This window comes from Stegostoma tigrinum, chromosome 17 (assembly GCF_030684315.1).
Source record: "Stegostoma tigrinum isolate sSteTig4 chromosome 17, sSteTig4.hap1, whole genome shotgun sequence".
Classification (NCBI taxonomy): domain Eukaryota; kingdom Metazoa; phylum Chordata; class Chondrichthyes; order Orectolobiformes; family Stegostomatidae; genus Stegostoma; species Stegostoma tigrinum.
In genome coordinates, this window is record NC_081370.1 from 26,321,380 (window position 1) to 26,341,603 (window position 20,224).

Here is a 20,224-nt window from a genome sequence, read left to right on the forward strand (position 1 = left end):
TTTCAATGATGCCAGGTAGTTTCATTTCTGTGGGCTGTAACTTCAGCTTCTTCAACCCCAGTAACTGGTCTAACAGGATGGCATCACACACTCCTGACAAAAATAATAAATCCTGAAGGACTGGTGAGAAAAATGATCAATTAAAGAAAAAATTTACAATCACTCAAAATGAGTTTTGTGGAAAAAAATCTGATATTTGGTGGAGACAGTGGCTACTTGCATCGAAGAAAACTTGGACAATCAAAGAGTCCTAATAAACTAAGTCAGTGAATGTGAGGGAAAAAAAAACTTTTCACCAGCTAAAGTCATACATTGCTGAAGATTGTAGTTGTTACAATCCATTCATTTCAGCTCCAAGACATAGCTGCAGGAATTCCACATTGAGGGCGGCATGGTGGCTCAGTGGTTAGCACTGCTGCCTCACAAGGTTCAATTCCACCCTCGGGTGACTGTCTGTGTGCAGTTTGCACATTCTCCCAGTGTCTGTGTGAGTTTCCTCCAGGTGCTCTTCTTTCCTCCCACAATCCAAAAATGTGCAGGTTAGGTGGATTGGCCATGCTAATTTGCCCGTAGTGTTCAGGCATGTGTAGATTAGGTGGATGGGTCTGGGTGGGATACGCTGAGTGTCAGTGTGGACTTGTTGGACCGAAGGGTCTGTTTCCACACTGTAGGTGTTCTATGCTAAATCCAATTATCCTCACTGTTACAATAATGACATTCCAGATATCTTAAGGTCAGAAGTAGGGATGTTTTTATAAAGTCAATTTCACTTGTAACTCCTCAGATAATGCAGTCATGCCTGCATATAGCAAGGTCTGGACAACATTCAGGTTGGACTGGTAGATGGCAAGAAAAATTCATTTCATACAGGTGCCATTCAATAGCGTCACCATTGTTGAATTCCCCATGATCAAAATCCTGAGCTCAACTTTGGCCAGAAACTTAAAAACTGTACCTGCTACACACATTCTGTTGGGACAAAAGCGTACCAGGCTAAGTATTTTGTGCCAAGTGATTTACCCTGCAAACCTTATGCCTTCCAGAGGCATATCAAACATATGATGCAATCATTTCTACCTGTGTGGGTCTCCTTAACACCCAACAGGCATGCAACCATTCCATGATAAATAAGTCTGTTTGATCTGCAAACAACCCAACATGGCGAATATTAATTCCCTCCACCCCTGGTATATCAGGCTCTACAAGGTGCACTGCAGCAAATCACCAAGGTTTTTTTCAGAGTATGTCTCCCAAACTTGCAGTCTTCACCACCAAGCGGAACAAAGGCAGCTGGTTCATAGGAATGCCAGCACATCTAAATCACAGAAATTCTGTCATGAAAAAAATCATTACTCCTTTACTAACACTGGTCAAAATGTGGGATGTCCTCCCTAAAGCACTGTAGATGTATCCTCATCAAGTCAACTGCAGCAGGTCAAGAAGGCTGTAATAAAATCTGGCCTTACCTGTGGTGCTCATATTTCATGAATTGATAGTGAAAATGCTTTTAATAACCAAATGTTTTAGAGACATTTTAAAGTCGTTACATATTTTAGAATAATGTTATTGAAGTTTTTGAGTGAAATGTGATTAGTCTTTGGAGACTTTATTACTTCCTAGCCTTAGCAGAATCAAAATGTAATGGGTCAACTGGATATTGTTGCCCTCATGCAGTTGGAGGATTACCAACATATTTGTGTATTCTAAGAGCGTGGACCCTGGTGAATTTCCCAGAATGCATCAGTTGATTTCTGAATTAAAGCAGTGAAGTGTTTGATGTTATTCTGCAAGAATTTGAGTTTCCTTCAATTAATCAAAAGACTTTGAGACAAACTAGCAATACAATTCTCAAAGCTTTGTTCCAACCATGTCTGAGAATGAAAAATTATGAATGCTCTTTTTTATTAGTACTAGTCAATTAATTACTGAGAGTAACAAAACTGTAATTTCTTTGTTGACAGCTTGGAAACGAGAAAAATTATGTTATATCTTTATTTGAAATTATAAGGTTGAAAGAGATTGTCTCTATTGTCTCAAGTATTTGCAACCCGTTGGGAAATGAACTCAAAGTAGTAGAATTTTCTGTATTGACTACAATACCTGTTAATCATGGTATGCCTCTTTAGATTAATTGAAAATTTTATTTTAAAACATACTTACTTTGGAACAATTTTTTGGGACTTTAAAAAAAATCTAGACATGGAAATTGCATATTAAAATAAAACCCAGCCTGTTCCCTAACCTCCCAAACCTTTACTAAATTATCCTTCAATATTGATACAGTTTCTGCCTCCATTGAGGATATCTAAAGAGAACTGTGTTGTTATTTGAAGGGAAAATGTTGCTGAGTTATAGGGAAAATGCACATCAGTAGGACTAGATGAGTTGCTCTTGTAGAAAGTGAAGCATGAACACACTGGGCTGAATGGTCTCCCTACTTGCTGCAATTATTTTATGATTCTAATGGAAGTGAAATCCAGAGTATCTCTGCAAATTGTCTACTTCTATAAATCTTATTCCACTGTTTCACAGTACTAATTATATTGTCCTGAATTGTTCTAAATCAAAAGATACAGATTTCAGTCCTTTTATTTATTTGCATATCCTCATATTAGCAATGTGCTGAACTCTCTGAAGCCTGAATATCCTACAAGACTGTAAACACTATTGTCACTGATGACTTAACATTTTCTCAACGTTTGTCACTGTCCCACAGATTTTACCTTTGATATCACTGCAAGCCTCTTGCACAAACTCTTTTATGTACATCTGTGCTCACTTTTTGGGTACTCGTAATGATTCTGACACATCCGACCCCTGACAGTCAGTATGCAACTATCTGCTGCTTAAATTGTAGAACGCAATGGAAGACCAAATGCAAATACCGAAAATATGAAAACAGGAAATGTTGTAGATGCGTAGTTCACCCAACAGTTGCAGACAGAACAGACGGTCCGACTGTTTCTAATATTGACCCTTATTCAGAAGTGATGAAGGACTACACGGGAATTATTTATCCTTCCCACGGATTCTGTCCTCAAACATTCCAGCATTTTTTGTTTCTGTTCCTTCAGTTGTTGAATTGAACTATATCCTTCTCTCTTGCAGAATATTCGCAGCATACTAGCCGACTACCGTAGAATGCAACTATGCTCGGATTCGTATCAATTTACCTGTTGGTTTTAAGCCACAATTTTTGATTTTATTGTTTTCCGTTTCTTCGATTTGCAGTGTTTGATTTTATTGAAAATCACAAATTTGACACTATTATTCTGGTTGCAGTCTTTCCAAGACTGTCAGCTTGAATGTTTCGAATTGCATTGCTCCAATCACTTTAAGCTGTTGATTCTGTTGCTCGACCTGGAGCTATATATAACGAAGCATTTCAAGTTGCAGCAATAACGAGGATAACAAGCGTGTATCACCTCGTCAGGTTGCGTCCCATCCCTCGAATGGGAAAGAGAGAGAAACACTCTGTGGTGATCTGAACACTTCTGGAAATGGAACAGTAAATGTGCATCCCAAAACCCTGGTTTCCAGAAGCGACTTGACTTGATAAGAATGCTGCTGGCTGACCTGGCTTTAATTGTTCCGACTCCTCGCGGCTCGGATTGCTTTCCCCGTCCTTACTTCTCCCGACTCCAATTGTTCCCCCAGCACCACTTATCCTCCGCGAGCTTGCACAGCCAGTGAAGCCAGGCCGCCGCCCAATCAGGGTCAGGCCTGTCAGCGCACGCGTATTGTCTTCTCGGGGGGGGGGGGGGGAGCGATTTCAACATGGCTGAGCTTTACCAGTATGAAAAATGTTGAGTTTCTCTGTTTCGAACCTTGAATTCACGAAAAATGGCGAGATTGGCCGATTACTTTGTGGTTGTTGGTTACGACCCTGAAAAGACGGGTGAGTTTTTACTAAAACAAGCTCAAAATTTTACAAGACGTCGTTAGATGTGTGGCCATTTCATTTGGTCTGAGGAGAGTCCTGTTAGGCCGTGAGTGCCTGCCAGAGCAGCTGAGTTGTTCCGGTGGGACAAGGGTGGAAACTTAACTGCTTTGTTATTTAATTATAAGATGGTGATATGACTAATGTGAGCTGGTCTGGCCTGTTAAGGTCTTTTCTGCAAGTTAGTTTAGTTTTTGTGTAGTCTGATAACTGAATCTTTCAAAATAATAAAGGAGAACAAATCTGTTGTCGTATTTGGAGTGACGAATGATTGGCGTGCGGAATGACTGGAGAGTTTAACACATGTTCTTGTAAGTACGGCGGTAGCCTTGAGTTGCAGTTATTTTTCCTGTGTTACTGCTACCGAACATTTCCAGTGAAGTGCTTTGATGTTAGTAGTACATATGTCTATAGTTAAAAAGACACAAATGAATTAGCAGAGGAAAAAGTAATACATTAAAAAGGAAATCTCAAGTTTGCGACTTATGTTCTTCAAGGAATGCAATAGCAACTTGGCATCTCATTTGTAACGTCCAAATAACCTGCCCTCATGAAGTATACGAAACCAAAGGAGCTGTGTCAGTATTTTACAGACATCCAAAGAATATGGCCAGCTGCTGAAACTCCAGACTGACATGGCCATCCTCTTTGACCACAGCAACCACTTGCTAGACCAGTTTTTACAAAGCTTATACGCAATCTCTTGCCATGATATATAATGTAAATGCCTAAAATAGTATTTTATCCATACAGATAATGCTTTTGTCCTGTCTTGATTTGTTTGAAATATTACATTTTTACACTTTGGCACTGCCCTTTGGACAGAATTCACACCATGTAACCTTTGTTTTAGAAACAGATATTGGTGTTGTATGGTCTGTCAATATCTGAAAGAGGAAAAGGAACAAAAAATAGGATATTTCAGTACATATGAATACCTTCAGATTTTAGGCATTCATGATTGCAGAATCACAATTATTAGAGTGCAGAAGGATGCTGTCTGAACCAGCTCTGGATGAAATGATAGGAGATTGACGCCAAGTCATAAGCATGGTGATTTTGTTTTTGGAGGTGGGACCAAATGTAATATTTCCAAATTTGCGTGTGATGTAAAGCTCAGTGAGACTGTGAGGGACATGTAGAAGAGGATTTTTGATGAAACTTAATGAATGGGAAGGTCGCGGTAGATGGAGCATAATGTGGGATAATGTAAGGCATGATATGACAGTGCCAGTTTCGACTGTTGTGGGCAAAGTCAGAAGTCACAGGTTACCAGGTTATAATCCAACAGGTTTATTTGAAAAGCTGAGCTTTTGGAGTGCCATTTTCTTATCTGTACTGACATTTGAAGGAATTTTAAGCTCCTTTTTTGGTAAAAGGATATCATTGACTGACCATGGCACTTTTTGTTTAGTCTGTTTGAAAAAAGCCAAGTATGTATTTATGTGTACAGTTAGCTGATAATGTAGAATATGGATTACGAGTTAATTGAGACAAATGATAGGGAGCTAAGATCAGAATTAGAATTGAGGTACAGATGAACTACGAATAAAGTAGAAGGATGGAATCGATTTGAGGAACTGAATGGCCTACTTTCTAAATTTGTTTTTATTATGAGTGCCTAAAATCATACCCATAATCAACACTTTGTTAATACCCACTTTTTAAGTAACAATGCACTTGTCAATCTCTTACCATTAAAAGCTCACAATATCTGAAAATATTGAGTGGTACTATTTGCATTGCTTTTAAAAACTTTTTTCTCTTGGAGGACATTGGTACATTTACTGTCCATTTCTAGTTGTCCCTTGAGCATTTCGCTACTGAGTGGCTAATGAAGTAAGCATAAAGAGTATTAGAAGTCAATCATGTGGAGTGAGTGACAGTTACTTAGAGACCCTACAGTTTCTCCTCTTCAGGGCACAATGCAAACAACTTTATTTCACTATGATTCTATTATGTTACGAAGGCCAGCTGTGTGCACTACTACAGTTTTAATTCTGTGATTGCAAAAATAAATGCTGCAAGGCAAATAAATTACCATTGTAATACATAATTGTGTACTTTGAAACATATGTCCAGAAATTGTGACAAACTTGTTTTAATTCCAGATTTTGTTTGTGTTTGGGAGGTTTAGGATATTTTTGTATAGACCTGACTGCAAAATAAAAGTATCTGTTTATGTAATCGAGAAGATACATGTTGTAGTCGCATGGTGCACCATCCAGTGCCTGTCTTTCTTCAGAAAGTTAATGTTCTTTTATGAATTTAATTGCCTCCCTGCTGTTTATATGGGCTATTCTTAAGAATCAAAATGTTAATTGAGAATGGTTTTGCTGTTATTCTATGATTCCTGGAATTACATAGAACAGTACAGTGCACAACAGGCCCATCGGCCCTCGCTGTTGCGCCAACCTGTGAGCTAATCTAAGCCCGTGCCCTACACTATCCCAGTTAATATTTTTGTTTAACGTAAGTACATAAAATTCTAATTTTACAGATTAGAAAAACTCAGTTTAGAATCTGTATAATGATTTTCTGAAACTCACTGGATTACCTAAACATTTTATTCTGACATTGTATATGTTTCTTCTGAACTCTAATGAGTAGAATTGAGAGCAAACAAGTGCTACCCTCCTGATGTTTTCGGTGCATGCCAAAATACATGGACTATTTGCTCCTGGACATGTTGAAGACTGCAGCTACAAGGCCAAAGAGCCCCAGAAAGAGAGAGAGAGAGAAAGAGAAAAGAAAGGCCAGAGATCCCTCCTATTAACAGCCCCTGATAAAGATGTATGTGGCAATGTAATGTATTTAAAGTTTGCCTGTATTCATATTCATACAAATTTGCGGGGTCAATGAAGGAGCACAGAAGCCATAAAACTTGATATTTCTTATGAGTGGTCAAGGCCATTGCTGATTGTTTCCTTGTATTGTTCGCCATTCATGTTCTTCAAATTTCAATTTTCTTTTATTTAATGTATTTTTTTTTAATCACCCTATTCAGATGTATTAGCACCTCTGGAGCAAGTTGAACTTGTACGCAAGCACCCTGGTCCAGGGGTACAACTAGGTGACAAGAAGGTGCTTTGACTGTATTGTAATCCAGAGCAGGGGGTGGAGTTGCATGAAGCCACTGACGGCTGTCTTTTCAAACAATTAAAAGGGTGATGATTTGTATTTGGGTCTAGGATCATGGTGTATTATTTTCTATTTATCATTCGGTTTACTATGATAAAATACAGTTTGACATTCAAGGAGGAAATAGTAAGAGAACAGGGCAAACCTATTTTCAGTAAAGACAAGGATGGGGTTAAGGGACACAATGCTTAGGATTAATGAAAAATGACAAGCTTTTGCGGTGCTTCTCCTTCGGGTGACTTCAAAACAGAAATCTTGTGATTTCAAATAAATCTGGACTGTAACCTGATGTCATTGACTTCTGACTTTGTCCACCCCCGTCCAACACTAGCATCTCCACATTAAGAAAACGCATGAAACTTACGGCAGATACCAAGTGGAAGAGTCTCTGGAGGAGTATAAAAAGTGCATGGGAGACCTTTAAAAGTGAGATCAAGAAAGTTCAGGTATTTAGAATAAAAGAAAATCTCAAGGATTTCCAAAAAATAATAAAAAGCAAGAAAATAAGCCCATTAAATACCACAGAAGTTTTCCTTTTGGAAGATGAATACTTTGCAGCAGTATTCCCAATGGAAAAAGATGACTCCAGTATAGACATCAGGTTGGAGGACAGTGAAATATCAGAAGAAATTGAAGTTGATAGAAAGAAGGGGGTTTAACAGTCTTAAAAGTAGGGATATGTCTGCAGATCTGTATGAAATGTATCCCAAGCTATTGAGGGATGCAGGGGATGTGGTTTTTGGGACTCTGGCAGTAATTTTCAAATCTTCTCTGAGCATAGGTGAGGTGTTTGAGGACTGAAGAACTGCTAAGTTGTCCCATTACCTCTTCCTTGTTTTTAGTAGACCAGGAAATGATCAGTTTAACCTTGGTGGTGAGGCAGTTACAAGAGTTGAGGGACAGAATATATCTGCTCTCAGCGAGACATTGATGAATGAGCATAGATTTACGAAAGGAAGATTTTGTTTGTCAGTTTTGAATTTTGATGAAGTAACCAGGAGTGTTAATGAGGGTAATGCATTTAAAGTAATCTATATGACTTCGTTAATTTAAGAATGCATGGAGTCCAAGACAGGGTGGCGTGTTGGATCCAAAATTGGTTGAGCTACAGGAATTACAGGGTAAGGGAAGAGAAATACTTCTGTGATTGAAGGTTTATTTCCAGTGAGGCTCCTCAAGGCTTGGTGCTAGGGTCCTTGATTTTTGTGTAGGTTCATCATTAGGTGGTAGACATAGTAGGTATGGACCAAGAAGTTTGTTGAAGGGATGAAAGTTAGGAGAGTGATTAATACTGAGGAGAGCAGCTGTAAATGTCAAGAAGATATCGATGGACTGATCGGCTGTGCAGAGCAGTAGCAAATAGAATTCAGTCTGGAAAAGTGAGATAGTGATATCCCTTGCATTATGAATGGCAGAACCCAGGGAAACACTGAAGATCAGAGGGATCTTGGTGTGTGTATCCACAGATTCCTGTGGGTAGCAGGGCAGGTAAAAATGTGGTTAAGGTATGTGGAATACTAGCCTCTCTGGTCACTGCCTTTATAGTAGTGAGGACTGGAGAAGTGCTAACATTGTCTTGTTTATTTAAAAAAATAAGGGAGGAAGGGACAGACCAAAAAATAACAGACCAGTCAGTTTAACCTCAATGATGGGACAGTTATTAGAATTCTGAGAGATACCGTATTGTCTGCATTTGTTGAGATTTACCAGGATGTTGCCAATGTTGGAGGGTCCTTGGAGCAGTGAAGGTTGAGGGCACTTAATGGAGGTGTATAAGGTTTTTTTATAAAGGGAATAAATGGGGTGGAGTGAAAAGCACCTTTTTCCATTAATATGAAACCAGGGGCGTAGGTTTAAGGTAAGAGGTAGAAGGCTAATGGGAGAGTTGAGAAATCTTTTTGCAGATGACGATGAGAGTCTGGAGCTCAATGCTTGAAAAGATGGCTGAGCTAGAAACTCTTGCAGCATTTACATGTTTGCTTGCACTGCCGTAGCTTGTCTGGCTATGAGCCCAGTGCTGAAAGTTGGTTAGTGCAGTCAGATCTTTGACTGTTCTGGATGTAATGGGGTGAATGGCTTCCTTTTGTGATGTGAATGTCTGAATAGTGGAGTTTACAGAAATGACTAACATGATTTGTCAAATATGTTTTAACCAGTTTGTGATGTAAGAGAAATTTTCATTTCTTCAAAGTGATGAATGAACGTATAGTTCTTTGATCTTTTGTTTTAGTGTAGATTAATTTACTCTAGCTATTTATGTATTTTAAGATAATCATAGGTGGCTTTAAGAGTTCATATCAGAAGCAATGCAGTGTTCAAAACAGTAGTTGGCATACAGCTGTTATAACCTAAAAGAAAATGTTTGAGAGGTTTTCTTGCTCTCTTATGACTTGCCTACAAGTCACTTTCCACAAAGCTCTGGCTGTACCTGTGGCAGTCACCTTGTGTGGAGCAGAAAGGTTGCAGTAAATAAAATAACATTAACACAACAAATGACTGAAGTATGCAGATGTTAATGATTTTAACATTTGAAATAATTTGGGGTGGGTAGACCATAAATATACAGAAAATTGATACTGATACTCTGTAAAGATCAACTTGTACACTAAACTTGCTCCACACCATAATTGTGCAATCATCAAGCCTCAACGAATCTAAACCTCACTGTGTTTTTCTTTGCTATCTGCTCCCACTCAAAAATGCATTAATCTCCAGGAATAAATTAGAAAGGGCGAATAAAATATGTTCCTGATGGGAAACTTTCACAAGTTAGCTGAACCTAGACTGAGCTATATGAACACTTGCCGACCACATGAACAAGTCGCAAGAGTCACTTGGCTCTTTGAGTCTGCTCCACTATTCATTCAGATCATGATATTAACCTCAACTCTACATTTTTGTATAGTTCTGAAAATCTTTCATCCCCATAGTAATCAAGAATCTGCCTCTGCCTTAAATTTAAAGATTCTGCATTCCACAGCGTTTGAGGAAGGGAATTCAAGAACACTTGATCATTGGCAGAAAAAGTGTTTCCTCATCTGTTTTAAATGGGTGCCCCCTTTATTTTTAAATAATAACTCTTGTGGGAAAATGACAACAAGTGGAAATACTGTTTCCATGTTCATCTGGTCAGGTCTCCCTCAGGATCTTGTGTTTCAATTAGGCCGCCTCTGTGCCTCAAACTCCAGAGGATATGGGCCTAAGCTAGCGAATCTTTCCTCATGCTACAATCTGTACATTCCAGATATTAGTCAAGTAAACTTTATCTGAACTGCTTATGACACACAACATCCTTCTCACCAATGCCCTGTACAACAACAAGCATAATTTCACTGTTCTTGCATTCAGTCCTCCTCACAATAAATTACAATATTCTATTGGCTTTCCCGTTTATGTACTGTACCTGCATTACTAACCATTTGTGGTTCATGCACTAGGACACTCAGATCTCTGCACCTTCTCACCTTTTAGAAATATGTTCTTTTTTCATTCTTTTTGCCAAAATGGACAATTTCACACACACTCCCATTTTCCAAAACCTTTCCTAGTTATTTAACCTACCTACAAGCCTTTGCAGGCTTCTTCTATCCTCCTCAACTTTCTTTCAGCAAATTTACCTACAGTACCTTCAATCCCTTCAACCAGGTTACTGATATAAATATAAGGAGTTGATATCATAGCTCTGATCTCTGTGGTACACCACTTGTAACATCCTGCCAGTCCACAAAAGACCTATTTATTCCTACCTTCTGTTTCCTCTTATCGGCCAATTTCTGTCCATGCCAAAATGCTGTCTCCTACACCTTGAACTTTTATTTTCTGCAATCACTATTTGTGTGGCATCTTATCAAACGTCTTCTGGAAATCGAAGTACAATAAATTGCTGCTTCACCTTCATCTGCAGCACAAGTTACTTCAAAGAACTCCAATAAATTAGTTAAACATTATTTCCCTTGGACAAAGCCATGTTGGCTCTGTGCAATTAACTTGAACTCATCTAAGTGCCCTGTTAAAACATCTTTAGCTTCCAGCATTTTCCCTAAGACAGATGTTAAGCGAACTGGTTTGAAGTTTCCTGCTTTGTGTCTTCCTTCTTTTTGAACAAAGGAGTTACATTAGCTCCTTTCCAATCTAAAGGAAACTTGCTGAATCTAAGAGTTTTGGAATATTAAAACCAATGCATCAACTTTCACTTGCTACTTTTAAGACCCTAGGATGAAATCCACCAGGACCTGGAACCATGTCAACTCATGGTTCCAACAGTTTACCCATTACCATTTCCCTGGCAAATGTAATTTTCTCGCCTTCCTCCCTCCCTTTCAACTCCTGATTTACAGCTATTTCCAGATGCTACCCATATCCCCTCTCATGAATACTGATGCAAAATATCTGTTCAATTCATCTGCCATCTCTTTGTCCTCTGTAACTAATTCCTCAGCCTAATTTTCTGTAAGACCAACACTTGATCTAACTCATTGTTTTTCTTAAACATCCAAAGTAACTCTCTTGATTTTTGGCTAACTTTACCTCCAGCTCTTATTTTTCCTTCTCCTTTGCAGTCTGTTTCCCCACTCATCAGGTAAAAGCCCTGGCTCTCAGCTCCATCTGCAACTTCCTCAATGGCAACACAGATCCCCTTTGTAGCTTGGTGCTACAGTTGCAGCCTGACTCTCTCCTGTACTTTTTGCGAGTTGATGGAATGGTATTATTAGAGGAGCTGATCCTCACCAATTCTGTCATTTCAATCTGCAATATCTCTTTTTCCCTGGTTTCTCCTGTAATTGAATTTTCGGTGGCATTTTGGGAGCTTTTGGCAAATTTGCTAGTTGCCCTTTGTATATTTTGAGCTGTGCTCCTATCACCACCATTGCGCTGCGGTATCAGTTGTGTGCCATGCACAAGATGCACTGCGACAACCCGTCAAAAGCTCTCTCAGCACTGTGCAAACCCGTGACCTGTGCCACCTTGAACATCAAGGACAGAAGACTCCTTAGGACATCATCATCTGCAAATTCCCATCTGAATTAGATGCTGTTGTGTCTTGGAAATGCTGCCACTGTGTTAAAATCTTGGAACCCCAAAATATCACTGGTGAATTTATGCCACTGACAACAAGGGATCAAAAAGGTGCATCTGAGATGTTAATAGGGTAACATTGCATTAATATTTGTGCTCCTTACTTTCCTACACAGGGCTATGTGGAAACTGTCTTAAACTTCCTACCTGAATAGGATTGGGTGGGAAATGTTTTCAAAGGTGTGAGACATCTGTAATTCTGTAAGGGGATGAAACTTCTGTTTATACTGAAGTGGCCAGATCAGTGACCTTTTGTTCAAGCCAGACAGTTTGGCGGCTTGAAATCACATTCTGTCACTTCGGCGACTTGAAAACGCATCCTGCCGTTATCAGTCACTTCGCGAACGATCAATGCTGTATAGTGTTCTCTTTATGTTCCGATTGCAGTAATTTTTTTTTGGTATCAGCCAATTCATAGAGTATAAAAAGCGGGGACTGTCCACTGTTTGGGAAAAATTGCTTGTGAAACTCAGCGCTCTGTGCCGGGTTGAGGACAGCGATCCTCCACAGCTTGTACTTGCTAAATAATAAAGGCTTGTGTTTTTGTAACAGGGTCAGTGTCTTGCTATTACATCAAGTCCGTGAGAGTGTCTGAAAAATGAAGCTGACACCTCATCACTACTTTTGCAAGGGTAATTAAGGATGGACAATAAGTGCTGGCCTTAACAGTCCACATCCCATGAATTAATTTAAAAAATGCATTTGTTACTGCCACTGCAAGATAAAAAGTTCATGATTAGTTTTCTCAATTTGTGAATGGTGTTCCCTAGTGACTAGATATCCTGTGTGAGTTAACTTCTTAAAATGCTTTCTCTTGCATGCCAAATATTACACTCTGACTTGTCTTGGCTGTTTGTTACTGATAATTTATGTCAATAACTAGTACAGTAATATTTTTACATTTTTTTTTAACAATTGCCCAAAAATCATGTTGCAAAAATAAAAGACCGCTAATGCTAGAATTCTGAAAGGAAAATAGAAAACGCCAAATGTAGTAAGTGAGAGAGCAATAATTAACTTGCCCAGTTGCTCATCTTTTTATCAGGGCTGTCAAGTGCTACATTTGTTAAGATTTTAAACAAATAAAACTGGAAGAAAGAGTAAAAGGGATTGAGTAGAAGGAAGGAAAGAATAAATTTTTAACTTTATTTTTCCTATCATTTCACCCCTTTTTCTGCCCCCTCCCTTGCTGCCTTTGCTTAGAGCAATTTATGCTTGCAACTTTTCCAGTTCTGTATTTATTGCTTTTGTACCAAAGTTGGTAGACAATGATCTACTAAAATATACCTTCTGTCATGCCACACTACATGTATAGGTTATTAAAAAGACTGTCTTTACGACCCTAAGATAGCTCATCTATAGTGAATTAGTTACTTCTCATGTTTAACCATTGTGGGAAGGGTATGGCCTCATGTTGTTATTGCTAGACTATTAATCCAGAGACCTAGCTAATGTTTTGGAGACCCAGGTTTGAATTCTGCCATGGCAGATGGTGAAATTTAAATTCAATAAAAGGAAAATCTGCAATCAGGAGTCAAATGAAGATTGTGAATCAATTGTCAATTGTTGGAAAAAAAAATCTGATTCACTAATACCCTTTAAAGAAGGAAACTACCACCCTATCTAGTCTGGCTAATATATGACTCCAGACTTAAAGAAATGTGATTGACTCTTAACTGTCTTCTGGGTAATTAGAGATGGGCAATAAATACTGGCTCAGCCACTGACACCTTCATCTCATGAATGATTAAGAAAGTTGTTACAATATAGGAAATGCTGCAATTGTGACATTGACCAATTTTATTTGGTGGTGTTGATTTGAGGGATAAGTAGTGGCCAGGATACTGGAGATGACTTACCTTGTGTTGTTTGATATAATGTGGGATCTTTGATTTACATTGAAGAAAGCAGATGGGTCCTTTGATCTTTCATCACAAGCATGGTGCATCTGACAGTACTTAACGCACTCGCACTGCATAGTGAGTTTCAGCCAGGACTTTTGAACACAAGTCATTGAAATGTTACAATCATGCAACCTTCAGATTCAACAGCATGAATGCTATCATTTGAGTCATAACAAGCAGTGAAGAAAATTAATATTTGGCTGATCATTTTGCAACCATTTTCTTTGAGATTTTTCCCATGAATCTCATTTATTCCTCTCTTGCTGACTTCATTGACCTTCAGGGAGTGTGCTGAAAAAAAATTAAAACATGCAAGTGAAATTATACCTCTCTTTTTTGGAAACTTAAATTACAGAAGTACAGTTGGTAGAAAGCAATCCTAGATCAGCTGAATATATTTGCTGTGTTTTTAATTCTCTTTTTTTCTCATTCTCTCTGCCTCTGCCTCTGCCTGCCTCAAAATATTTACTTCCTTTCAAACAGGTACCTTGGCAACAAAATCATAAGTAAATACTAATAACAATGTGAATGTGCGACAAGACTTCATTACAACATTTCTCTGCCACCTTTTGTTTGACAATAAGTTCTCCCGCTTGCTCTGTTCTTGTTACAGTAATAGCAACGCTGTTATGGAAAAGTTGCATCTTGACTTTCTTCTAAAACTCATCGTTTGTTCCTTAAGGCTTATTGTGATGCCTTGCTAAGCTTTGCATTGAATTCCTCCATGAAGATTCCCTCCTTTTGACCTCTGGAACCAGTACATGGCCTCACACCTCAGGAAGGACATACTAGCCCTAGAACGTGTCCAGCGGAGATTCACACGGATGATCCCTGGAATGGTAGATTTAACGTATGATGAACGGCTAAGGATCCTGGGATTGTACTCATTAGAGTTTAGAAGGTTGAGGGGAGATCTAATAGAAACTTACAAGATAATGTATGGTTTAGAAGGGGTGGACGCTTGAAAGTTGGCTCCGTTAGGCGGGGAGACTAGGACCCGTGGGCACAGCCTTAAAATTAGAGGGGGTAAATTTAAAACTGAAATGAGACGACATTTCTTCTGTCAGAGAGTGGCAGGCTTGTGGAATTCATTGGCGCAGAGTGCAGTGGAAGCTGGGACGTTGGATGCCTTCAAGGCAGAGATCGACAAATTCTTGATCTCAGAAGGAATCAAGGGCTATGGGGAGAGTGCAGGGAAGTGGAGTTGAAATGCCCATCAGCCGTGATTTAAATGGCGGAGTGGACTTGATGGGCTGAATGGCCTTACTTCCACTCCTAGGTCTTATGGTGATTTCAACACACCATAAGCTTTCCATCCACTTCTGTCTCCTCATTTGTGTCTGAATGTCCCTTGCCATTACACATGAACAAAACCTGGACCATGCTATTTTTATGGTCATAACCCTGTAACAAAACGTGCGCTTACATCCATGTTTAACAAGATTCTTTTACTTTAGACCTACTCCTGTCATTTTTATTCAGAGCCAGCAACATATTCTAAGAAATGGCTTCTTACTGTTTTACTTTTGACATTCTCTTTTGAAGGTTGTGTTCTGCCTGATTTAGTTTATACTTGTTTAGTTTATACTTCTATTAATTCATGGGCTTGCAACCAATACTCATATACCAAAATTTATTGTACAAATCTAATTATCCTTGAAGTAGTGGTGAGCAGTCTTTATTTGCTCCCTATGATCTGGTATAAGAGCTGTTAGGAAGGAATTTCCAGGTTTTTGACTCCCTGACAGTGAAGGAATGGCAGTATAATTCCAAGTGAGCATGCTGAACTTACAGGTATCAGCATTCCCATATTTTGGTTGCCTTTGTTCTTCTGGGTGGGAGAGATCACTGGAACATGCTCCTGAAAGAGATTTCTTGAAGCACAACCTGTACAGTGGTGGTGGATGGAATTGATGTTGACATTAATGGCTAGTCTGCTGATTTGTGATGTATATTATCTTGGATAGTGTTGAGCTTCTTGTGGGCCATTGCAACTGCAATTATCCAGACCCCTCTGACATGATTAGAAAATATGAGGTCAGCATACTTTACTGACCTCCTTCTGTGTACCAACTTTCTTAGTGCTGCATTAAATTCATGCTGTCAGAATACCAGATGAACATCAGTTCACACAAGAGCATGATTTTCTTCAACTGGATCAAGAATAGCAAAGCATCATTCTTGTCCTTGTTTAAAAAAAAATCCAACCCTTTACTACCCAATTCATTCTTTTCTCTGGATATGGCTCTCTCTGAACTAGAACCTACAAACCTTCAGCATTCCGTTGAATTCACTGAGCTTCATCTCCCATTCTGTCCAAGATCAGTCAACCTATTTCCACTTTGCCAAAATTGTGTTTCCATTCCCAACTTGAAGCACTTTGCCACAGATACCTCTTGCACACTTTTGTACTTCTGAACACGTCAGTTTGTACCTTCTATAAATTACGTTTTGTTTTAAATAGATCCATCTAACTTGTTTAAAAATAAAACAGCTTTTCCTCAGTTTCGAGATAGTAGGAACTGCTGATGTTGGAGAATCTGAGATAACAAGGTGTGGAGCTGGATGAACACAGCAGACCCAGCAGCATCTGCTCCTCTGATGCTCCTTGGCCTGCTGTGTTCATTCAGCTCTACACCTTGTTCCCTCAGTTTAAGTCTTTTTTAAAATCAATGTTTCTTCTCTCTCCGTTACTATATTCAAAATCACGTAACATGACACTTCTCTCACCTTCTGTAATTGTTTATACCTGTAAAGGCTAGTCCTTTGATTCTGCCATTTGGGTATTCAACTTCCCTTTGCCCCAGTATTTTTGGCAAAGCCTTCAGCTACTTTTTAGAACTTTTCCAAACTCCTGTGTATTACCACTTTTGAAAACCTGGAAGTAAACAGATTAGTATTATTTACATTCAAAAGACGGAGGTTGAAGGGGGACCTGATTGAGGTCTACAAAATCATGAGAGGCATAGACATCGTGAAGAGCAGGAAGCTTTTTCCCCGAGTTGGGGACTCAATTACTAAGGGTCACGATTTCACGCAGAGGGTGGTGGTTGCCTGGAATGCATTGCCAGCGGAGGTGCTAGAGGCGGGCACAATGGCATCATTTAAGATGCATCCATACAGATACATAAATGGGCACAGAGCAGAGAGATACAGATCCTTCGAAAGTAGGCAACAAGTTTAGATAGAGGTGGATTGGCGCAGGCTTGGAGGGCTGAAGGGCCTGTTTCTGTGCTGTAATTTTCTTTGTTCTTTGTTCTTTAAACCGCTCCCTTAATTGGATTGATAAAAGTTTGCTGTAGCATTTTAACCACTGTTTTATCCCTCACTAAATAAGCAGTACGTACTGATCTGTACCAGTCAGTTTGGAAATAAATACATATTTTACTTATGGCACCAATTTTCTCATCATATCCCAATATATGCAATGGTGTGATTTTTTTTATATTAAAAATCCAGACTATGCTGTTAAAGTTGAAATTGAAAAACTGTTTGATTTCACCTCCCCTACTCACTACTCCTACAGTATTCTGAAGATTTCAAACACTGGAAAAATATCAATTCTGTGTTGCACACATTTGGGCAGATTTACCGGAAATATAAGCTTTTGAAGTGGCTTCGTAATTGCGTCTGCATCCAGGCAAAAAAAAAGCAATGTGGTAAATTAGGTGCTAGATTGCATCTGTGGCTTGTTTAAGTGGTTTTCTTTAACTGATTTTTGTTGTAAAGTGATAGAATAATTCTTTGCTGACATTGTATTTTTTAACCATGCTGGCCCAAAAGTGTGCAATCCAGGGAATTGCCATGATAACCACTTTGTTGGCAACTTGTATTGTTAACAAAGCTGTTCTTTTTCCCATTTGTATCTGCTTACAGAAGAGTCTAGTTAAGCAAGTTTTGACTTGAGAATATTTTGCTTTCTTTTAGAAACACAGCAGAGAGATCTGAATAAAGAATGATGAGCAATTAGTTACTATGCACTAAAATATCAGCGTGGTAAGGGAAGAGAGATATTCCTCAGAGATGGGATGTACACCCTTTGTAGCTGTTCATTGGGTGTGAACTCATGGCGTAATTTCAGTGAATGGGGAGTTGCTCATAGCCCTGTGGTGAGAGAACCTAGCTGATGGAAACTTTTTTGTGGCTGAATGGAATGCATATGAATGGTGATTTTTTTTTTTACACATGAGAGTTATAAGATTGCTACGCTTTGGGACAGTTTTAAATTGTTAAAATGAAGGGGGTCTTCTGACATAATCCTAGGATTCCTCGAGTGTGGGAAGAGGCCATTTGGCCCAACAAGTCCACACCAACCCTCCTAAAGAGCATCCCACCCAGGTCCATTCCCCTACCCTATCTCTGTAACCCTACATTTCCCATGGCTCATACAGCTAGCCTACCTATCCCTGAACACCACGGGTACTTTAACATGGGCAGTCCACCTAACTTGCACATATTTGGATGGTGGGAGGAAACCAGAACACCAGGCAGAAATCCACGCAGATGTGGGGAGAACATGCAAACTCCACACGGACAGTCACCTGATGGTGGAATCGAACCTGGGTCCCTGGTGCTGAGAGGCAGCAATGCTAACTGCTGAGCCGCCATGCCACCTCTGAAATCTGATGGACAATAGGTCTGATGTTGAGTTGTTAATGACTAAAAGAAGGCCTGTTGAGAGGTGCAACTTATTCACACAATAATGATGATGTGATACTGATGGATAGACCGTCTCTAAGTCTCAGAAGTATGTTGTGAATACTAAGTTGTAAACAGTCAAGTTTTAAAATTTCTGATTTAATGACCAGCTGGAATTGAGAAGTGATGGGTCAAGAAAAGGTAATTGAAATAGTTGAAGATGCTTCACCCTAGGTTCCTGTGGTGATGTTTTTAGGTTGTAATGATTGACACCCATAGCTATCTTTTGCTAGGCATGACTCTAATTGTTAAGAATGTCCCTCGATTCCTAGCTTCAGTTTTGCTCAGCCTTTTTCGAGCCGCACTTGGCCAAGTGTTGTCTCTTGCTTCGTCAGTGGAATACAGTTATTTTGCCCATTTTGTTATTTTGGCCAAGGCTGTAATGCAATCTGGAGCTAAGTGGCCCTGGCAGATCTCAAACTGGGCAAATTATTCCTGAGCAAGCACCTCTTGATTGCACTGTCAGTGAAAACCTTCTTTCACTTTACTGAAGGTTGTAATTGGCCTGATTTGGATTTAACCTCCAGATGAATACCTGGACATTTTCCCTTTGAACCAGCAATGAAGCAGCTTGGCTAGAGGTGCAACCAGTAATGGAATACAGTTTTTCAGCCCTGCAGTTACAATGTGGTCCGGGTCTATAGCTTTTGCTGTATTCAGGTCACCCATCTGTTTCTTGGTATTAAACATAATTTTTTTTTGTCAGACCACTAGTTATCAGTAATGATGGAAGTGGCTGAGATGATTGTCCACTTGGTATATCCGGCTGATGCTCTCCAGTGACGGCTCAAGTCATTCATTGTCTCAAATTATCAAGATGTTTTGTTACTACTTGTGCATGTTTACATTTGTGGAGAGACAAGCGTGACTAAAGTTGTGGTTTCAAACCTTTTTTTTGAGACAAGCTTTAATTCAAAAAGGCAAACTTAGGGGAAGAGTGCTGTCCCATCATAGAAACAAAGTGTCGGAGAAACTCAGGCTTCATTGTATTCAAACATATAGAGAGAGTGTGATTTGAGATCAGTGACTCTTCAGAGAGTCGGATTTACCTCTGTTTCTCTCTTCACAGGTGGTGCATGATCTGCTGAGTTTCTCCACACTTTCTGTTTTTATTTCAGATCTCCAGCATCCACAGTATTTGGGTTATAAATTATTCTCCTCGTTACTCAGGGAACTGAGATTGGAAACCAAACTTGTTGATATTATGAGAGCACAGTTGGTGATGCAGTCCAGTATATGCAGACTGAAGAAGACCGGTTAGATCCAGAAGCTGAGAATAAACAAGCATGTAGTTGCTTCAGCCAACTGTTATGTTGGATCTATGCTATTCAGACAGTTGTAAAATGAGTTAAAGATGTTCTGTAGATTTGCCTCCTTGGTGAAGTCTGTGCTCCTGGAACTTGGGTTCGATGTGAGCTGTGGTCTGACAAGCATCAAGTTGACTCATAAAAGGAGAAGAGCTGGA

The 20,224-nt window shown here is 39.3% G+C and overlaps 1 protein-coding gene across 5 annotated transcripts in view; it reads left to right on the top strand.

Moving 5' to 3' along the window:
• Positions 1 to 3,766: 3,766 nt before the first annotated feature.
• The window catches only part of sbf2 (SET binding factor 2), a 609,277-nt gene continuing 592,819 nt past the window's right edge, over positions 3,767 to 20,224 (top strand). For all 5 annotated transcript variants that reach the window (XR_009446846.1, XR_009446845.1, XR_009446847.1 and 2 more), the window contains exon 1: positions 3,767 to 3,898. Coding sequence is in view for 2 of the 5 variants with exons in the window: in XM_059652034.1 (XP_059508017.1) it covers positions 3,844 to 3,898 (55 nt within the window). In the remaining 3 variants the exon portion in view is untranslated. The remainder of the gene's footprint in view (positions 3,899 to 20,224) is intronic.